We start from the raw sequence: 19,781 nt of genomic DNA on the forward strand, positions 1-19,781 counted from the left end.
TCTGTGCAGATTTAAGCCCAATTATGGTGCTAAAATAAATTGTAGCTATTATTGGGAAAGCCACTCATGGGTTCTCCCTGCGTTCTGTGATGTAAACTCATCTCCGAGCTCTGGCATAGAAACACTTGACATATGCCCACTCGATGAGAAAAACACCAAAAGAGATCAAGAGCAGGCCACTGGAGAAGGCAAACGCCCCATGGAACTGCGCCAGAGTCAGCGCCTTGAAGGGATCCTCGCGCACGCGATTGATCTCCTCGTGGATCATGCGCTTCATGTCCAGATCGCGTGCCCACTTTTGCATGTGGCCCGACTCGATAATGTGCTGAATGATTGGGTTAATCTGGTGCAGCAAATGATACTTCTTGGGCAGCAGCATGGTGACCAGATACACGTAGAGCGACTCCCTGCGATCGAAGCAGAAGAGGCGATCGCGCGGAATGCGTGGATTGTAGAAGGAATGCTGACGGGAGACGGCCACTGCGATGTGCTCGTTGTTTGCGGCATCATTGAGGCAGTCCACGATGTTGTAGCACATTTGGAACTTTTCACGAATGTACTTGAAGATCTGCAAGGAGGGGATATGAGTAAATGCACTCTTGAGCTGCTGCTACTGCCAAGAGCTGTGGAATCACCTCTCCCTCCTTGTTCAAATGTCGAACGTTCTCTGAGCTGCCCATGATGGTCATGCGATGGCTGTAGATCTCCTCCAGGGACTCAATCTGATGTGAGCTGCGTGGCGTGGTGAGCGTGCTTATGAGAAAACTCTGGTAGATATTGCTGAAGAAGAAACCCATCAGAAAGGAGAGCGCAAAGAGCTGCCGCAGCACAAACGACAGCGTCTGCGCGGGCATGGCCTGCGTCAAGAGTATGCCCAACATTCGGAGCCAAATGGCAAAGTAATTGTTGAGATTCCGCAAGCGGAAGCCGCTGATCCGCTGCGCCATCAGCACCACCAGGGAGCAGGTGACAATGAAGAGCAGCAGCAGGCAGCCCGTGTCCGCATTGAAGGTGGCCACAAAGTTGAAGAAGCCGTGCTTCCGCTTGGCCCGTGCCACGCACCACGTGAGATCGTCCTGGTGGTAGGGAATCGAACTGGACACAAACTGACTAATGCTGGGGTCCTCATCGATGCCACCCACAATCATTTCGATTTCGCTGAAAGTGAAGTTGGAGTGCAGTTGGGAGATGGATTACAGGGGTTTGTCTCCACTCACCCGTCGATTAGCTGCTGAAACAAATGATACAGATTGGTGTTCTCCGCCTGCATGTCGATGTTCACATTCAGACGCTCCGCAATGGTCTGCACCATCTGGTACTCAATGCCGCTGAGCTTGGCCTTGGTCCCATCCTGGCCGGCATCTGCATCCAGTAAGCCGCTGGTGTCCGCGTAGTCTGCATCCGCATAGTTCTCCTCTCCCGGATCCCCATAGCTGGATGTCTGATTGTAATCTCCTTCGTCCTGCGCACCGTAGTAGTAGTCCTCCACGGGCTCCTCTCCGCTGCGAAAGATGTAAGGCTCCCAGGGACGAAAGGCTGCCGTTAGGGGACATCCACTGAGATCACTTGGAAACTTATCCTCAAACTTTGCGCGATAAAACTCCTCGATGACGGCCTCTACTTTGGCTGTGGCATTGGAAGAGATCACCCGTTCTCCAGTCTCAGTTGAATGCTTGTTATTCTCCGATTCGGCACCACTCTTCGCTTCGTTTCCACTCTCTGCTTCCGCACCACTTTCCTCTGCGTTTCCACTCTCTTCTTCGGTTCCACTCTCCACTTCGTTCCCGCTCCCCTCTTCCTTTGCGGCCTCCGCTGACTGTTCGTATTCCTCTTTCTGCTCGGACTGCACCTCTGTGTACATTCTCATTAGCAGTGCTTTATTGTCAACCAAGTTATCCTTAGATTCCACGTAGAGATCGTTTCCTTCGTATTCCATTTCATTATCTGTGTTCTCTTCATAATTTTGGACTGCATTTTCTTCAGCATCTCCAACTTGTTCATCTTCTCCATCATTATTAGCTTCTTGTTCTTCAGCCTCACCGGCTTCATCTCCTCCAACATCATCGTCAGAAGTTTCATCTTCACCCGCTTCATTCGTTCTTTCTTCACTTTCTGCCGTACTTTCAGTACCGTCTTCTCCCCCATTTTCAGCAGCCTCCTCGAACTCCCCTTCATTGTCACCTTCACTATCATCTTCCTCCTCATACTCATAGTCCGTGTCGCCCCCACTCTCACTCGGATAGTCGCAGGCATCGAGCAGCTCCACGGCGATCACCCGATTGCCGCAATTGTTGTCCGGATGATAGGGAAATACGCTCTTGCCGTAGTAGAACTGGTTCTCCTCGCTCTGCCCAATCACGTTCACGTTGAAGATCTTCTTGTTCATGAAGGTGAGCAGCAGCTCCACCATCAGGTCGGTCATCTCCTCGTCCGTCTCCTCCACGGGGGCCAGGTAGACCACAAACTGCGCCAGTGGGTTCCAGTTCAGCATGCCCTTCCAGTGGTCGAACACCTCGTCCAGGTCCTCGTCTTCGAGATTTCCCACCATCAGGAAATAGCATTGCGGCTTCTCGTGCATCACGAACTCTGAGGGTAGAGAGGACTCCCCCCTGGGATTCGTGACCAGCAGCGTCCATGGGTAGCCGTCATACAAATTCATGCCACGGAGCAGCCGCTCCTGGACACTGTGCAGCTGATAGTTGCGGCTGATGCACAGCACCGAGCCGGACAGACTGTCGCCAGAGTCAAAGTACTTTCTGAGCATTGCCAGGATGCAGGCGCCCTCCGACCGATCCTCATTGGTCACCGCCATCAGATTCAACCCGAATCCATCGGCAGCTGAAACCAGCTGCAAGAAGTGCAGCAGCAAAGTTGCCGCCCAAACGGAGCGCCCTGAAAAGTGTAACTTTGGTGCGCACATGCCACAGCTAACTGTGTGGGCATGCCACAGAGACAACTAATCTGCCACGCCCCCCTCGTAGACGCCCAACGCAGCAACGCAGCCGCATGTCTCGAGGGAGCCGAGCCGCCGGCTCTCTGTCATTAAACTCCAATTATATTAATTTTCAATCTTTGATTCGGCAACAAAAAGCGTCCCATTCTCCCATTCTGCTTGGCTTGTTTGTGTTTGTTTAGTGCCCGTTACCGTTACCGTTACATTTACTGTTACAGTTATAGTTACCGGTGCGTCGCGCCTTTTAGGGCCCGTCATAGGAATTGACGCGCCACGGGAATTGCGACAGGGTGGCTTAATCTTTGATCTGCACCAAACATGCAGCTCTGCTTACACTCGGACAAAATGCGAGGTATTCTTGCAAGGTAACTGATAAAATATGTAACTGGTGCAGTGAAGGCAATAGTTGCTTAAAGAAATATTACAAATATTAGATACAAGAATTGAAGTCGCAGACTGGAACTGAAAGCTCCCTCGGTGACCTTCTTGCCGATCCGCTCCTACTGCTGAATTCGCCCGCTCTCATTTGAATTCGCTCTTCGTCGTTCTTGGTATGCGTTCGTGTTTGGAATTCGCCTTTGCTCGTTTTTTTCCTTGTCTCGGGATTGCAATTGACAAAACCCATCACACATGTATTAATGAATTTAAATCAGGTTGATATAATTAAAATGTTACTGAATTTAAACTCTTCCATCTCAAAATTAAGAGTTTCAATGCAAATTTTCTTGCGAAGTTTTATTTTTAAATATCGTCAAATTTTTTTCGATCTGTATCTCAACTCAACGCCAGTCCAATGGTTTCCATTCATTCCCATGGCCGCAGACTTTTGTCTAGTTGACATTAAAGTTTAAGCCACGCGAACGTCGGACGAAGTCTGGCTGACATTTTGGAGTCATAAATAATGTTGCATCGAATGGAAAGCAAAAAGTAGTGAAATTGAATCGAACGTGTGTGTGCTGAACGTGTGCGAATCGAACGTGTGTGTGCTCGCGTTCGCTCGGACTTGTTGAAATACAAAAAGGCAGTCGCGCCCCAGGTGGTGTGTCTGCAGATATACAATCTAGCAAATTGCTTTAATTTTTTTTTTGTATGTATTATTTTTAGTGCGACTATAACATACATCATAAACGCACATATATATTTTTTTGCAATCTTACATCATCGTAAAGCGGACAATTTACATACAAAACTGGCCATAAATAATACGCACCAAAGCTGTCAAAGTTTCTTGCCATTCCGACAGACCATAAATGCGAATCAACGAGTGAGAAATGCAAAACAATTAAGTTGCATTTTTTATTAGCTTTTCGCATATTGTTTAATCAAGATCCGATTGCATACTATTTAGTTTTCATTGATGAATTTTCCAATCAAACAATTAAACGAATGCTCGTAAAAGTTAAGCCCGGTTTGCATTGCGTGATCGCGATCGCCACCAAATATGTGGAATATGTTAAGTATTTCTAATACATTAGCCAATCGAGTCATATAAATTGCCCATTGTTTTTGTCGCCACTTGCTGCCTGCGATTCTGAAATATTATATTTCCAAAAGGCACTTGCTTAGTCGGTATGTTAATTTGTGGAAATACTCGTATGCCTGCAGACAATAGGTATGCGACTTCTCGCGTCTCTTAATGATTTTTGGACTTTCTCAAAATATAGACAATTAATTAGTTTTAATGCACTTCAAGCACATGTTGTTGTGGTTGGTCCCAGTTAGACAGAGGAATTCTCATGAATTATACATGAATACATAATGATATATAATTTTGGATACAGTAAACATTCAGTCACAATTCCTGCGTTAATATTAATCGTAGTGTAACTGTAGGCGCCCCAGAAGAATAAATAATGTTCTTACATGTACCCACAATTATCCCACAAATATTTCTAACCAATAATTGAATTAAGCCTCACATCTAATCACTCCCCTAGATAACCATTTTTCGTTATATTTTTTGTCTGCCCAAAATCTCTGCTGCGACTCAGTTGAAAAAAAAAGGTATATCTCGTTTCGAACTGCCATATCCATGAATTTCGAAGCAATTTATTAGCTTGACGTGCAAAGACAAAGCCAAACATGCATGGCCAATGCAAGTCCGCTCCGCTGCACGCCATCACCCCGCTCCGGACCCACTCCATTCGGTCGCATTCATGGCCCGAGGAGTGGGGCCGAACCGAGGGACTTTCGGCATAGTGCTGACCTTCGGCTAGAGAATAGAAATAAATTGTACACAATGTATGTATGTGGGGTATATGGGTAACTCTAGGGGAGCTACTGTAATGGCTACGTGTTCTCCGACTAGTAAGAAGATTGATTTATTGAGTCGAGTAATAACTGAAGCAAGCCGCAGCCGGGGCTGGATTTCGCCGCTGCTAGCGTTGGAGGATACTGATACTGGAGGGTACGTGATACTGGTTCTGCCAATGGGTATCCGCAATCGGCTAGAAAATGAAAGTATGCGCCACAAGGCGGCGGCTAATGTTTTGGCCATTGTTGCCGAGGCTGTCTGGGGGTGTCCGATCTGATGGTTGCTTGTGGTGGGAAACCGGCTGTTGGCACACCTTCTGCGGAGGTGGAGCCTTCAGGCACACAGCCTTAATTGGTTTAATGGTCTGCATTCATAGAAATCAAACTCGAGCACTTAAGGAGGCCCATTAAAAGCGCTTAAGAGCCCAGCATAGATCTTTGATATTAGTTGATTGATATTTTTTCGGCCAGCCCCAAAAACAGACACTTAGAATGGTTAACACCTACCTAAGGTACCGGTTGAAATGCTTGAAATATTCAGCAAATTCATCAAGACCTTGCCAAAGCTGGTAATGAAACTGTCAACAGGCTTCAGCGGCGACAACAGCACTCGGCTGTGGCTTCGGCTTCGGCTTCGGCTTAGGATTGACTTAATTGGATCCACATTTGTGCGCACAGAATGCACAAAATGAAGCAATTGGACACTGACGATGACGAGGCATGTGGAGAATGCTTGCGAGACGATAAAACCTCAAGCCGAAGCATATTTAAAGTTCATTTCGTAATGTCAGCAATGAGAGTGGAGATACTTTGGATACAATTGTTGGCCATTAATCTTCGAGTGTGTTCATCGTCAACGAATCATATGGAGCACCGAGAGCAACATTCATTGAGTACTTTCGAAACGAGCCGCGGTCCAGGGCGTTGTTGTGAAAGGAAATGTGATGCCAGCTTTGATAGCTCTAATAAGTGCGAAGCGAGGCAGCGAAGCCCCTGGGGGCATGCCACCTACGTTTCCGCTTGTCTCGCATGTCGTAACGGTCAAGTGCGACATGGACACCAAGGCAACAGTACGGGATTACATGGCGTTATGTCACTCGCTGGCTAATCATACCACATGGAACTGGCACTGGCACTGGCACTGGCCACAGCCTTGAACTGTGCTTAGAACCGGTACACAAATTATATATTTAGATCGTAACTTGGCATTAGGCGGAGCGGGGGGGGATACTTACTCTCCCAAAACGCTAAACAACAAAATGCCAAAGAGAATCAAAACAAAAGTGAATGTACAGCTGGGGCTTGGCTTGGAGCACCGGACACCCCTAGCAATTATCGGATGATGCTGGCGAGGGAGAGGGCTGCTCCCTCGATCACTCGCTACCCAATTCCGTATGCAAACTGCGAATGATTTTGTATGAAGTAAACAATGCCGTGTGTCACAATGCAAACAAATGCCGCGCAGGCAGTACAGTTAGTTGATGTTAGCTTGGCTAATTCTGGCTGGCAAAAACCAGTTTTCGCCTTCACATTTTTGCATAAAAACCCCTTTTAGCGGCGCTTTTCCGCGGCTCGTATTTGGGTTAGCTGCGCCACTGGAAATTCGTTGCAGAGAGAACCTTTCAAGAGTCCGGAGCAGAAATTGAACTCAAATCCGCAACGGGCTTTCCATTTTCAATCGGAGAGCAAACAAGTTGCTGGCAGGGCTTTCACCTGTTCGAAGTGGGTTCGTGCACCGTCGTCCCCCTCCTCCCCCTGTGCTCTTACGACACACACAGGCAGTTCCAGTTAGCTAACTCGCATTTGGATCACCTGTCCTGCGCCAGTTGCTAGCTTAGAAACGAAAAGGGAAACCGCACCGAGTCCACATATTTATTTGATTTAAATTGAATCAACTGCAAGAAGGCAAAGTAAAGACCTGGCTTGCCTTGCTTAACCACAATGTTTTTGTGGTACTATGTACATGGGGGGGGCTATGTCCAAACTTATTTAACTAGCCACTCGCCACTGTATTCTTTATTTAAGGAAAAATGTAACCAACACACTGAATGGCATTTCGATTTTCTTTTCGAAAGGCACATAAATCTTAGCCTTTTGATACGGCAATTACTTATCAGCTGAATGCCAGGATACAGGAATACAAATAAATATATAATTAGCCATTTAACAAACATCACATATAATAATATAAATCTTCAATTAAAGTGCTTTGCTTTGGAACTGGTTGCGGTATTTTGATTGTCGTTCGAGAACATTTAATTTATAACTTTCGGCAGAACACCGTCCTGTACAGCACTGCACTGCTTTGCTCTGCTCTGAACCGCACTGCATTGCCCTCTTGCACTGCACTGCCACCCTGAACAGCTTTGCCGCCCTGCCACTGCTTTGCCCTGCCCTGAGGCAGTACAATGTACTCTTTCTCTGTCAAAACATTACTCGTAAATACCGCCCGAAATTCGGTAAAAATATAATCAAATATTTTATTTATACTCGCATTGTTTCTCGCTGATATAATCAAATATTTTATGCGTTCTCGCATTGTTTCTCGCTGATGGCGATAATGAACTTGCAACGAGTTCAGCAATTGGTTAATTAAATCTACTAACAACTAAATTACCACACTCTGCCACACAAAACTAGTTGCTACTGCAACAATAACAATCACAAACAGACAAATCATAATGCAAATGTGCGGAAGACTTGGCGCCAGCCACAAACATTTTTCACGCCGCGCCACGGAGCGTATGAGCAATTGGTGGTGTGTGTGTGTGTGTGTGTGTGTGTGTGTGTGTGTGTGTGTGTCCCCCTTTGAATATAAGAGATACAGTTCAGTTTTATAGTTCAAAGCATCAGACTTCTTGTATGATTTAGAGACACTCTTATAAAATTCGGTGCGCCTGGCAGGCGGGGCGCAGTCGCAAAACGGCAACCGCAGCGCTCAGACGTGTCGCGGCGATCAAATCGAAAATAACAACAACAACGGCCAACGGCAGACCCCCAATCTAACCGAAAGTGTCTCAAAAGTAAGCAACAAATGCCAGATGGAAACAAAAGACTTGGGCAACGAACTGCAACTGAAACGGCAAACGGCAAACGGCAAACGCTGCACGTCGCGAAGTGCGGTTATCCAAACGATTTTAAAGTGCAAATTGCTAGACATTTAGTTAGCTCTTCTGTGGCACAACAATGCCACACTCTCACCGATACCATAACCAAAGGCATGCAACGCCAATTGGCCAACGGATAGCCAAGGGCAGACCTCGATTGCGCCACTCAAATTCTGATATTATTATATAAATGATCGGATCGGAACGGATCGGATGTGTGTCCAAAAGAAGACTTGCCCGAGTCGGCGAACGGAAAACGTAGAACTTCGAACGGAACTGTCTTAATTAGGTTTGGCTTGCCAATTAGACATCGATCACGGCCAAAAGTGTAGCAGCTGGGTCGGTTTATATGGATATACGCGTACAACACTTAGATACAATGCATGTTTGGACAGAAGGACAGAAGGAAGCTGCGACAGGCGACCTTTTCTTTTGGGCAAAACTGATTCGCAATTTGCGAGCAGGTGTTAATTCACCTTCGCAGCTTCCGCTCGGCCCTGCCAGCTTAATATTGCCTAATGAGAGCATTGAATATATGGATAAATATAAATGCAATCAAAGTAGCTCTTTGTACACAACACACAACTCACTTGAGGTGGCGGCAATTAAGGGAGTTTTAGCCGGCACGGCCTCAGGCACGGGGGCCTCTCAGTACATTGTGAAACGCGTGAGAATGTGCACGGTAAAAAAAAAGGTGCAAAGCAGATATGCGGACAAGGCAAGACAACAGCATGCCACGGATTGGCCGGGCCTGTCCTCGATTTCTTGTCTCGATTCTGCCGCAAAGTGCACTTAATTAGCCACAGCCAGCGGCGACTGCTGCTTGCAACAGATTTTTGTCAGTTTAATTGTCTCCGAGGGATCTATTAGAAAAATGGGTTCGAAAACGTTCAAAAATGTATGAATCTCTTTTCTCAACACATTCGTGTTTGAAGCTCGTTATTGCCGCTGAAATGTGCCGAACAAAACTCATGTTTGGCTTTTGTTTTAAAGGTTATTCATGGGAAATTTCTTATTAATTTTCCTCAGCAATCGCTTTCGTGCGTCCGAGCCATTAACTTTACTCACTTTCGGCGGAACTAGACAGCGCACTTTAAAAGCTCAATTAAACGAAATTCACTGGCCTGCCAAAAGTCATCATAAAGCAACAACAGCAACACAACATTTATGGTTGACTATCAAACAAAATGCGAGCACTTAAAAAGATAATAGCAGACAAGTAAAGATCGGGGCGAGCGCTGTAAAGTGGCTTTGTAAAATGGTTTTGTTCCGCTGTCTGTCGGGTCCAATACGAGTACTTGGCGTAAGTGATTTCCATGTGCGAAGTTCCCAAAATGTCGCAGTCAAATTTTGGGAAATTGTCACGGTTTCCGCATGGCGTTGCACAATTGTTGCATAAGCAAAACAATTAATCTATTTCATGCGTGAGCCGGAGCCGGAGCCGGAGCCGGCATCAGCCTTGAATTTTATACTCTTTTGTTTCTGTTTGTTTACGAAAAATGCAATTATCTTTAACGGCTGGAGACAAGTTGCGGCACGCGTCGAAGAAAGTTGCAGGCCACTTTCTGTGGCGGCGCCAAAAACGAGTCTGCGAGTTGGCCAATGGAGACTAAATCAAGTGTGGGCAAGTGTGTAAGTGTAATATTCAAATGCGCAGCCTCTGTGTGTAGTCAGGGGTCTTGTCTTGCTGCTCGTCTTGCGGCAGCAATTAAAAAACGCATGGGAATGGACGACTCTCGCAATGGCATGGAGAGCGTGACTGGCGTGTGAAATCGAAGTAGAAACAGACAGCAAACAGATGTAGCTGGCAAATGGAGTCTTCAATTGATGCTCGAGCAGCTGACATCGAGCAGCTGTCTATCGCTGCTCAATCCCATTTGCATACAATAACCGGTGGAGCCAATCTGCTGTCTGCACACCGGAATTGGCACATTTAAAAACTGCAATCTGTAGCAAACCCATACCAAACACGTACCCATACCGAGCTGCCAGTTACCGGTTAGCAGTGTGGCTTTGGCTTTATGCTTTTGTCTGGGAACAATACAAAATATCTGGCGGGGCATTGTATGCAGATTGTCTATAAAGAATAAATATTTCTTGTGCTGAAATGCAATGCCAGATGAACTGCAATTGTTAAACGTTAATCGCCAGTTAATTGGCATTCTAAATCACGATTCAGGGTTGTGGTTTCTCCATCTGGGAATATTCCGCAATTCCGTTTTCCTACAACGATGATTGTAAAGTCCGGAAATAGATAAATCCGCTGATAGATAAGCTCCAAGCAAAGTGCAAAGCAGCAGCAGAAAGTGTTCTGGCTCGGGACTGGCAACTTCATCTAACAATTAAACTCCGATTTATTTTGCAGCTCCGTTCTGCCATGCTGCGAATCCTTGCCGCATTACTTTGTGCGCTCCTCTGGACGCCCAGTCTGGCCCTTAGTCCTCCTGGCCTGCAGGTGGCCAAGCAGTGGAAACTTTTGCGCTACAACTTCCAGCCTGGAGCGCCGGTGAGCGATGCCAACTTTTACAGTCCACAGAATGTGCTCATCACGGGACTGGCCGTCACGGATAGCCGCATCTTTGTGGCCACACCCAAGCTCTTCACAGGCGTACCCTCAACTGTGAGCTGGGTGCCGAAGGCGGAGTTTGGTGACTCTCCCACGCTGCAGGCCTTCCCCGACTGGTCCTTCTCGAACACGGCACGCAGCGACTTCAACTGCAGCGACCTCATCCTCACCTCGGTCTACCGCCTGCGGCTGGACTCCTGCAATCGCCTGTGGCTGCTGGATGCTGGCATCTCTCGCTCGCTGGAGGACTACGAAGTCACGTGTCCACCCAAGATCTTGGTGGTAGATCTGGCCACGGATCGGGTGGTGCGTCGCATTGACTTTCCCCGCGAGGTGCTGCGTGGCGAGTCGCTCTTCACGAACATGGTGATCGATGAGACGACAGCTAAGACCTGCGACGATGTGTTTGTGTACATCACGGACACCGTGGAGCCCGGCATTGTGGTCTACGACAGTGGCAAAGATGTCACCTGGCGTGTCTCCCATCCAGCCATGTATCCCGACCCGGACTTTGCCCAGTCCGAGATCCTCAATGATCGTTTCGTTCTGATGGATGGCGTAGTGGGCTTGACCTTTGACGAGCGCAAGGGCGTGGTGTACTTCCAGCCGCTGGCCACGGATCGGTGAGTGGCCCAGTCCTTCCTTAACCAAATCTTTGCTTTAATTCTGGTGATATCCCTTTCCTCTCCAGCGTCTTTTCAGTGCACAAGAATGTGCTGCGCGCCGGACCCTTGCCCGATGGCAAGATGCTGGACGTGAAGCTGGTGGGCAAAAAGTCCTCCCAGGGCATTGGCCTCTCCGTCTCGCCCTACGACAGCAGCTTGATCTTCAGTCCGCTCAGCGAGACGGCCATCGCCTCGTGGAACCCCACGACCAATCAGCAATCGGTGCTGGCCTACGATCGCGATCAGCTGCAGTTTGTGGCGGACATCACGACCACCCGCTCGGACCCGGGCGTCATCTATGCCGTCTCCTCGAAGTTCCATCGTTTCTTCCTGAAGAATCTCAACACCAACGAGTTCAACAATCGCATTGTGCGCCTGGAGCTGCCCTCCGGCTCGCTGCTGGACCACCACCTGGCACTGCCCCCCGCACCCACACAAAACAGTCTGCTTAACTATGGTCTGTACAACACCCACGCGCAAGCCTCCTCGAACGCCCTGCAGACGTACTTCAGCAGCCCCGCGCTGACCACGCCCTTCACCACCAAGACCCCCTTCCGCTTCGAGAGTGCCGGCGTCGTGCAGTACGGCATAAGGAATCCCTTTACGGCGCTCAACCAAGGGGAGGCCTTTCCGCCCAGCAAGGCCACCAGGGACAACTTCCAGCGCTCCTATCTGGACACCCTGGTGGGCACTACGGCGCCCGCGCACTTGGTCGCTGCCCCCACGCCCTACACGACACGCCACAGCGGCTATTACTATCAGCGTGGGAAGCGGGAGCTGCAGGCGGAGAAGGAGCAGCAGGAGCAGCATTAATGATCGATTTGTGTTTGTGTAAATACAGTTTATTTTTTAACTATAAATAACTAAAAATGATTAAATTAATTTAATGAAAATTTACTCAGCGAAATGCATTTTAAAAGTGAGCTGGGGAGGGGCAAAAAGGTTTAAGACTATTTACGAATTTACCCGTGCCCTAATACAAGCGAGAGAGAACGAAAGAAGCGATGGAAGGAGAGCGCTAGAACATTTCACGCCAAGGTGAATTACTTACAAGGTGCCGTTGTCCGCTGTGGGAGAGGACCACAACACATTCGCCACGCATAGTGAGACCAGCGCTAGAAAGGGGTGGAGATAGAATGAGATTGCCATGTGGTAAAGACGTCACCTTGCAAGTAAATTCAACTCGGTTCGCGCTGCTGCTGAGCCGAGTACGAGTGAGAGTTAATTCGAAAGAGCGCGAGAGAAGTGCAGCAACGAAGAAGGCTGGAGGATAGGGAGACGAGAGAACAACAGCTGCCGAGCGTACGCATATGCTAAAACGAATTATATGTACAGTGAGTAGTGTAAATAGCGAACCATATTGACAGATTAGTGTAGGCTGTTTTTTAAACATGTTTGGATTGCGTTTAGGGATAGGAAACCCTACAGAAAGAAATCAAATGAATCACCTGCCCAATGTTCCATCACTTGAGCATTCAACTGAAAATTCAACATTTTCCTGGCTACATACAACCGCATTCTGTGGTTGACAAATGGGGCCAACAAAGCCAACTATTATGTATTACTTAAATTAATTATTTTCGCAGAGTCGTAATGTCCGTGGCAATCATTTATCATTGAATCAGATAACCATCATTGATGTTTAACAAGTTTATTAGCAAATGCAGATGACTGCTCAGCCGCACATTAGCGGATACCATATCAGATGCAGATGCAGATGCAGCTGCTAGTCTGTCATAAGTTGTGTCGTTGCGTAGATTTTTCATTTGGCAGATTTTTATGTAATATGTAGTCTATTATGTAATCTCTTAAAAAGCCAAAGACACTCCAAAATATTTACTCAAAGCAAAACTCTTCTTTAACAGTCAGCATCAATCAAGAAAAAATTAAAACGAATGTCAAACAGCCTGCAATGTGCCATGTGGAACCAAGTCTCCCCGCTCTCAACATATTTAGATAACAGTCGTCTTGTGATTACTATTATTAATTTTTATGCGATCCAAACCGGTTGCAGGCGGGCGTTGGTTGGTGCAATTAAATTCATTATTCTGGCGCCGCACTGAATTTTAATTAATGTTTTGGGGGAGCACTCTTTAAATGGTGTACGCGAGTTTAAGCGACTATTTGTGACAAATAGTGAAAGATTTAATTAGTACCAACTCTCAAGCTCAAGCTCAAGCTCAAACTGGCCGAAAGTTTAATATGTCAAAACACTTAAACGAGATGTTAGCTAATAACGTCTCTGATATTTTATCAATAATTCTGCAAGTGTCAGCGAGATTTGACATCTAATTTGCATGCTCCTGTTAGACATTTAATTTTGTTATAATTAACATTTTGGTTTCCTTGTCTGCTCTGCTCTCTAAGCCTTATCTTATCGCTTTTCTGCACCATCGAAGCTTGCAAAACATTTCACAAAAATCTTACTTTCAAATACAGATCGTAACTTTGAATGATATCAAATCAGATCAATTTTGTGAGTATGTAAATTTAGCTCAACCATTTGTAAACATCACATAACCAATAACAATAAAAATAAACATTTTTAGTCCGCTCTGCAAACGGTCATTTTGATTTTTATTCAACAATCTGCGATTTAATTGATACCATTTCTGCTGTCTGCTGCATTCGACTAAGACATTAATGGGGCGTGAAACGTGAAACGACAGCAGAACAAGTTTTTGTTAGTTACGATGATTAATTTTTGCACTTTTTGGTTGGTTTGCGGTTATTGGTGAGTGGCGTGCGCCTCCATCAAAGTATTTTGCATGCAAGAAACACCACAACTGGCAGACAAAATCGTCAAAGCCCCATGAACCATAAAGATTCAATGGTTTATTCATGATCAATGGGTTATTAATGAGTTTGATTAGCTAATAAGCTGATAACAGCTTCGATTTAAATGTGTATACTGCCTGTCTATGGCATTATGTCTAGACTTTTGTGTCGGAAATGCTCCTTATTCGGTTGCAGCTTAAATTTTAAACTAGATTTCAGAGCGGCGTGGGTCGAGGCTTTCAATACGCTTGCAGATACAGAAAGGTTATTTTATGCACAATTTTTATTTTATATATTTTGGCAGCATAAACAGAGCAATATGCAGACGGGAAAGCCATAAATGGATCACAGATCGCAGCCAAAAGTCTTCGCAAGCTTGAGAAAGCTGTGCCTTGCGTGTGACAAACTTCAGGCCACAATTGATGTACCCTCTCCAAAGGGCATATTAAAGATGAGTCTCTAGAAAGAAGAGCAAAAAACAAAACAAACAACTAAAATATATATTTAAAAAAACAGGTTGAAAACGAGTATGCTGTACAAAACTGTCTTTTGTTTTTGTTATTTTGCAATTTTATGGCTTTTTCGGCAACTGCTGAATTAGTTCAATGGAAGTAGCCTTTGAGTAAGGATCTCTGAGTGTTCCAACTACCAAAAAGAAAGACGACATGTAAGCGAATTTGAGACAAGTTTGCTATGATAAAAACAAGAAAAAGTCTCCCTTTTGGGAGGTTTACAATACCCATGAATAAATAATAATTGAACAAGTTTCCATGGTGTGACAAGACTGTGATTTTCCATTAACTTAAGGTCGAGTAATATTGATATCTCTCACTCATTTTAGGTATTTTCTGACTCTACTTCTATCGGCCCTCGTAAGTCTCTCCACGGCGCAGTACTTCACTCACAGGCCCAAGCCCCATCAGCCAGCATTCGAGCATGACCCACAGTACAGGGAGCTGCAGAGGGTATACGATTGGAAGAATATTCAGTACGGGTTCCCCAGTGAACGGGAACGCGAGGAGGTGCTGCGAAATGGTCGCTACAATCCCGACAGTCCCATACCCATCGACATAGATGTGTACTATCCGCGTAAGCAATGAAAGATTCATTTAAAAATACATTTATAAAGTTAAATCACTCTTTCAGCTCAGGGAGGAGCTGCGCGTCACTTCATCACGACGCCGCGTTTCGGGCAGGGTGTGCCCTACTCCCTGGGCTATGTCACCCAGGTGCAGCGTGAGAATGGCAGCGAGATTCAGGCATATCCCAGCTACGACTGGCACAAGACCCATGGCGGTGACTGCAATGGACTGACCTCCGTGTACCGCGTGCACATTGATGCCTGTGGCCAGATGTGGATACTGGACAGTGGGGAGATTGAGTTTGTGCAGCATTGTGCGCCTCAAGTGGTGGTCATTGATTTGGCCAGCAATCAGCTGATACACCGCTACCGTCTGCCGGAGGATACATTCAAAGCAAAGGTCAGTCGCTTCGTGACCATCTTGGCGGACATTCAGGATCCTCCACCGCTGGGTGTGTGCAAGGAGGCGTTTGTGTACATGGCCGATCCCACCAGCAAGGCCATTGTCGTGTACGATGTGAAGGCCAACAAATCCTGGCGCGTGGAGAACAAGTTTACGTATCCCGATGCACGTTTTGGCACCCACACTGTGGCCGGGGAGAGCTTTGAGCTGCTGGACGGTGCCTTCGCCCTGGCCGTGACACCCAAAGGGTTGGGCCTGCGTCGCCATCTGATCTTCCATGCGCTGTCCAATGAGCTGGAGCTGGCCATACCCTTGGATGTGCTGCAGAATTCCACACGTTGGCAGCGGGGCCTCAGCTCATCGCTGGAGGAGTTCGTCTCTCTGGGCAGAAGAGGTGTTCAGTGCGCAGCCCATGCCGTGAGCAGGAGTGGCTTCTGGTTCTGCGGCTTCCTGGAACCCATCGGCATCTTCGGCTGGAACATACAGACACCCTACACCAAGGCCAATCTCAAGCTGCTGGCACTCAACCCCAAGACCTTGCAGTTTGTGAGTGGCATGAAGATCGTGACACGCCCCAGCGATGGCCGGGAGGAGCTGTGGCTGCTCTCGAACCGTCTCCAGCGGGTATTTGGCGGAACCATCGACTACAAAGAGATCAATTATCGGGTGCAGCGCTGCGACGTCGATGACATGCTGCAGGGACGGGGCTGTGTGGGCTCTTAGGCTATGTAAACGTAAACAATCTGCTGTAAGCCACCATAAAAGATGTCTATAAATCTCGAAAATATTCCCTCCCATTCTCGTTCCCATTCCCGTGCGAGGCTGTTTGCTTGACCCTTGTGTACCTGCCGCTGACCTTTTGTTTATGTTCTCTCTCTCGATGCGTCGCCTATTTGGTCAATTAGGGTCTGTTAGCGACGAACAGGCTATAACACCTTTACCGAGCCTTCAACTACCTGCGTGTCAGTCTTTACGCATCGTCTGAGGGGATTGGACGCGCCTCTCTAACAGTTACTCCTACTGCTTGTCTACTGCTTCCCCACTGCTTTTCCACTGCTTCTCCAACTGCTTGCAATGTCGAAGATCCAAAGTGCAGTGCTCCTCCTGGGTGTTCTCTCTGTCGTGCAGTGCCAGAAATTGTTCGTGAAACAACTCCACACGCTGCACCAATGGACGAATCTCAGTTCGAGCCATCAGTTCCTGCCCGTGGATGTGGACATTGAGTACGGAGATGAGGGCAGGCATCGCACTTTTCTTACCATTCCACGGCTGAGCCTGGAAACGCCCTTTACCCTGGCCACTGTATTGGCCAGTGACAACGAGTTGGTGGAGAATCCACGACTGGAGGCATATCCCAGTGCGGAGTGGCACCTACCACCGAATAATTGCTCCGGCATTACCTCTGCCATCAGAACATTTGTAAGTGTAAAGTGAAAAGCGTACCTCTCCATCTCCATCATTCATCTCTTCCGCAGATCGATGAATGCTGGCGTCTTTGGGTTGTCGACTCGGGACAGGTGAACTCCCTGCAGCTGTGTCCCCCACAAATACTCACCTTCGATTTGGTCAAGGATGAGCTGGTGCAGCGGCATACCTTGCCTCCCAATGCGTACACGCCACGCGTGTCGATCTTCACAGCTCTGGTGGTGGATCTGGCGGAGAGTGGGGCGCCCAACAAGTGCCTGGGTGGCAAGGCGTACATAGCCGATGCCTGGGGCTATGGCCTCATCGTCTACGACTCACTCACGGGCAAGTCGTGGCGCATAGAGCACGAGTCGATGAAGCCGTCGTCTGTGGAGCGTCTCGCACGTTCCAGCAACTCGCACGCGGGCATATTCACGGTCAGCCTGAGTCCCAGCGAAGTGGAAGGTAAGGATTGATTTTTGGATGCTCTAAGAACTGCCTTTGACAGCTCTTTGGTCGTTCTTTTGCAGATCGATTTCTGTACTTCCACACTCTGAATGGTTTCAATGAGTTTGCCATTCCCCTGTCGCTGGTCAACAATGAAACCGTTTGGCAGTCTGCCAACTCTAGCGCAGTCAAGGATCAGTTCCACGTACTCGGCACACGGGGCATCCAGTGTGAATCGGAGGTCATGGATAATTCTGGCAATCTGTATTGCAGCCTCATCAGCTTGGGCGCTCTGATTAGCTGGAAGGAGCACTCAAATTATACGGCGGATGACCTTAGGGTCGTGGCCTACAATCCGCAGAAGATCAAGTTCGTTACTGGCCTTAAGATCAACCGAAATTCCAAGGGCGAGGAGGAGCTCTGGGCCCTGAGCAGCGAACCGAAACTCTTTGTGGGCGGCACATTGCGTGGGAATGAGGTCGAGTTTCAGATAATTGGCTGTCGCACGGCTGACCTGCTTGCCAATACTCCGTGTACGGTGGGCGCTGCGGAGACCACGCCCACCCCAGTTTAATTAAAATAGTGTTTAATTTTGAAAAGTTTCAAACTGTATCGATAAGAAGTAGCGATATCTCGCCTTTAAAATGCTACCGCGTCAATGCTGACTGCTATGGCACCCGCACTGGTTAGTCGGTTTTACCGGGACTTGACCTTTTTTGTTTGAAACTTAATTTGTAAGCAATCCAATAAAAGAAAGTCCGACAAACAAGCCACTCTTGTGGAGAATTAATTCGTCAATTTGATAAAATTGTAGTTTTAGTGCTGAGAGTCTTAAATGCCTTGTAATTTTAATCAGAATATCAAAATCGATGAAAATGATTTAAGATGAATGGTATATTTTGAAAATGAGAAGGTATATTTGTCAGGGTCAAGCGGTATATACTTTATCGATAGATCCGCGGTCACCTGTTTTGTGTTTACGTGTATTTAGTTTTTGTTTAATTGCATTTATTATTAAATATGACGAATCTTCAACGCTGGCTCTTCTACGCCGCGCTCTTTGCAGTGCCCTACCTCTCTGTGGTGCTGGGCACAGTGCAAACGCAGTTCACAAGCAAATATCTGCTGCAAATTCAGCTACTGCCGCTCCTGCTGCTGGTGCTCTTTGGCGTAAGTTGATGGAGTTCACAGAACGCCGCATTAGTAACACCCATCTTTTCCAATAACCCTAGGTATACTCCGTGTGGACTGTGCTGTACCGTACATTTACCTTCAACGACTGCCCCGAGGCGGCAAAGGAACTGCAGTCTGAGATTCTGGAGGCACGCAAGGATTTGATTGCTAAGGGATTTCGGTTTCGGGACTGATGAAGTGGGCAACATACTAAGCTGAAACCACGTGCATGTTAATTTGTAATTCCATTAATTATAAAAGTTATATACGAATGTATTGAGAACCGCGTTTTGGGTTTTTCATGCTCGCAAAACATTGCAGCCGCATGAGATTGATTTCCCCAGGTGAAAAAAGTTTGAAAACAATTGTACATTGGGACTGTGTCGAATTCAAATACCGCAGACACCCAAGAGACTGATTGAAGCTATGGGAAGCAGAGCTTACTCCGGATGTAGGAAAGGCCCTCTAGTTCCTATAATGTTCAATCATGTTCAGTCAAGTTTCTGCGGTGCTGGATACCCGGCTTAAATATGTTAAATTTAAATTCAAGTCAATTTAAATTCCGTGCCATCTCTAACTAATTCAAGCCCGTCATATCGATACATGTAAAAAGCAACTTAGGCTCAAGGTAGGTCAGTGTAAGGTGGGGCCACTTACCATAATTAGCATAAAATGAGAACGTACCAACAGAATTGGCTGCGAAAGCACCCAAAGTTATTATTAGAGTTAGAATTACTAAAGCCAATCAGAGAAGTAAGTTGCCAATGTGAGCTCTCGCGGAGTGTACTTACCTTTCATAGTTTTACCATGCCAAACCTTTTGCTTCACTCAAAATCGCGGTACATTGTAGTAAAAAGATGATAAAATGTCTTTAAATTCTTCCTAAAAAACTTCGATTTCCAAAACAAGAATCGATGTTTACCCCAAAACCAAAGTTTCGATAAAAATCGA

The 19,781-nt window shown here is 46.9% G+C and overlaps 5 protein-coding genes across 5 annotated transcripts; 4 read left to right on the plus strand and 1 right to left on the minus strand.

The window, feature by feature from the left end:
- Positions 1–97: 97 nt before the first annotated feature.
- LOC117589886 lies at positions 98–2,920 on the minus strand. Its single transcript, XM_034282157.1, has 3 exons — positions 1,218–2,920; positions 636–1,158; positions 98–568 (listed from the first exon to the last, which is right to left on the minus strand). Exons 1-3 carry the CDS (start codon positions 2,918–2,920, stop codon positions 98–100), a joined length of 2,697 nt encoding a protein of 898 aa, XP_034138048.1.
- Positions 2,921–8,093: 5,173 nt separating this feature from the next.
- On the plus strand, positions 8,094–12,379 carry LOC117589760 (major royal jelly protein 1). Its single transcript, XM_034281948.1, has 3 exons — positions 8,094–8,229; positions 10,679–11,502; positions 11,571–12,379. Exons 2-3 carry the CDS (start codon positions 10,691–10,693, stop codon positions 12,355–12,357), a joined length of 1,599 nt encoding a protein of 532 aa, XP_034137839.1. The 5' UTR covers positions 8,094–8,229; positions 10,679–10,690; the 3' UTR covers positions 12,358–12,379.
- Positions 12,380–14,933: 2,554 nt separating this feature from the next.
- On the plus strand, positions 14,934–16,595 carry LOC117589598 (protein yellow). The gene is made up of 3 exons (XM_034281671.1): positions 14,934–14,989; positions 15,164–15,411; positions 15,469–16,595. Coding segments are annotated over exons 1-3 (1,311 nt in total). The 5' UTR covers positions 14,934–14,987; the 3' UTR covers positions 16,530–16,595.
- A 161-nt stretch (positions 16,596–16,756) lies between these two features.
- On the plus strand, positions 16,757–18,426 carry LOC117589576 (protein yellow). The gene is made up of 3 exons (XM_034281632.1): positions 16,757–17,225; positions 17,282–17,675; positions 17,741–18,426. Exons 1-3 carry the CDS (start codon positions 16,881–16,883, stop codon positions 18,229–18,231), a joined length of 1,230 nt encoding a protein of 409 aa, XP_034137523.1. The 5' UTR covers positions 16,757–16,880; the 3' UTR covers positions 18,232–18,426.
- A 214-nt stretch (positions 18,427–18,640) lies between these two features.
- LOC117589604 (dolichol-phosphate mannosyltransferase subunit 3) lies at positions 18,641–19,106 on the plus strand. The gene is made up of 2 exons (XM_034281679.1): positions 18,641–18,827; positions 18,890–19,106. Exons 1-2 carry the CDS (start codon positions 18,678–18,680, stop codon positions 19,022–19,024), a joined length of 285 nt encoding a protein of 94 aa, XP_034137570.1. The 5' UTR covers positions 18,641–18,677; the 3' UTR covers positions 19,025–19,106.
- Positions 19,107–19,781: the final 675 nt, after the last annotated feature.

This window comes from Drosophila guanche, unplaced genomic scaffold, assembly GCF_900245975.1.
Source record: "Drosophila guanche unplaced genomic scaffold, DGUA_6, whole genome shotgun sequence".
Taxonomy (NCBI): Eukaryota; Metazoa; Arthropoda; class Insecta; order Diptera; family Drosophilidae; genus Drosophila; species Drosophila guanche.

What these genes read in the sequence shown, in the direction of transcription:
- LOC117589576 (XM_034281632.1), top strand. Translation starts at nt 16,881, where the DNA reads ATGTCGAAGATCCAAAGTGCAGTGCTCCTCCTGGGTGTTCTCTCTGTC. An exon ending in CCTCTGCCATCAGAACATTT is followed by an intron (nt 17,226 to 17,281) that starts GTAAGTGTAAAG and finishes TCTCTTCCGCAG; the next exon opens with ATCGATGAATGCTGGCGTCT. An exon ending in GAGTCCCAGCGAAGTGGAAG is followed by an intron (nt 17,676 to 17,740) that starts GTAAGGATTGAT and finishes GTTCTTTTGCAG; the next exon opens with ATCGATTTCTGTACTTCCAC.
- LOC117589886 (XM_034282157.1), bottom strand. Translation starts at nt 2,920, where the DNA reads ATGTGCGCACCAAAGTTACACTTTTCAGGGCGCTCCGTTTGGGCGGCA. An exon ending in TTTCAGCAGCTAATCGACGG is followed by an intron (nt 1,159 to 1,217) that starts GTGAGTGGAGAC and finishes CTTCACTTTCAG; the next exon opens with CGAAATCGAAATGATTGTGG. An exon ending in ATTTGAACAAGGAGGGAGAG is followed by an intron (nt 569 to 635) that starts GTGATTCCACAG and finishes CCCTCCTTGCAG; the next exon opens with ATCTTCAAGTACATTCGTGA.
- LOC117589760 (XM_034281948.1), top strand. Translation starts at nt 10,691, where the DNA reads ATGCTGCGAATCCTTGCCGCATTACTTTGTGCGCTCCTCTGGACGCCC. An exon ending in CAGCCGCTGGCCACGGATCG is followed by an intron (nt 11,503 to 11,570) that starts GTGAGTGGCCCA and finishes TTTCCTCTCCAG; the next exon opens with CGTCTTTTCAGTGCACAAGA.
- LOC117589598 (XM_034281671.1), top strand. An exon ending in CATAGATGTGTACTATCCGC is followed by an intron (nt 15,412 to 15,468) that starts GTAAGCAATGAA and finishes TCACTCTTTCAG; the next exon opens with CTCAGGGAGGAGCTGCGCGT.
- LOC117589604 (XM_034281679.1), top strand. Translation starts at nt 18,678, where the DNA reads ATGACGAATCTTCAACGCTGGCTCTTCTACGCCGCGCTCTTTGCAGTG. An exon ending in TGCTGCTGGTGCTCTTTGGC is followed by an intron (nt 18,828 to 18,889) that starts GTAAGTTGATGG and finishes CAATAACCCTAG; the next exon opens with GTATACTCCGTGTGGACTGT.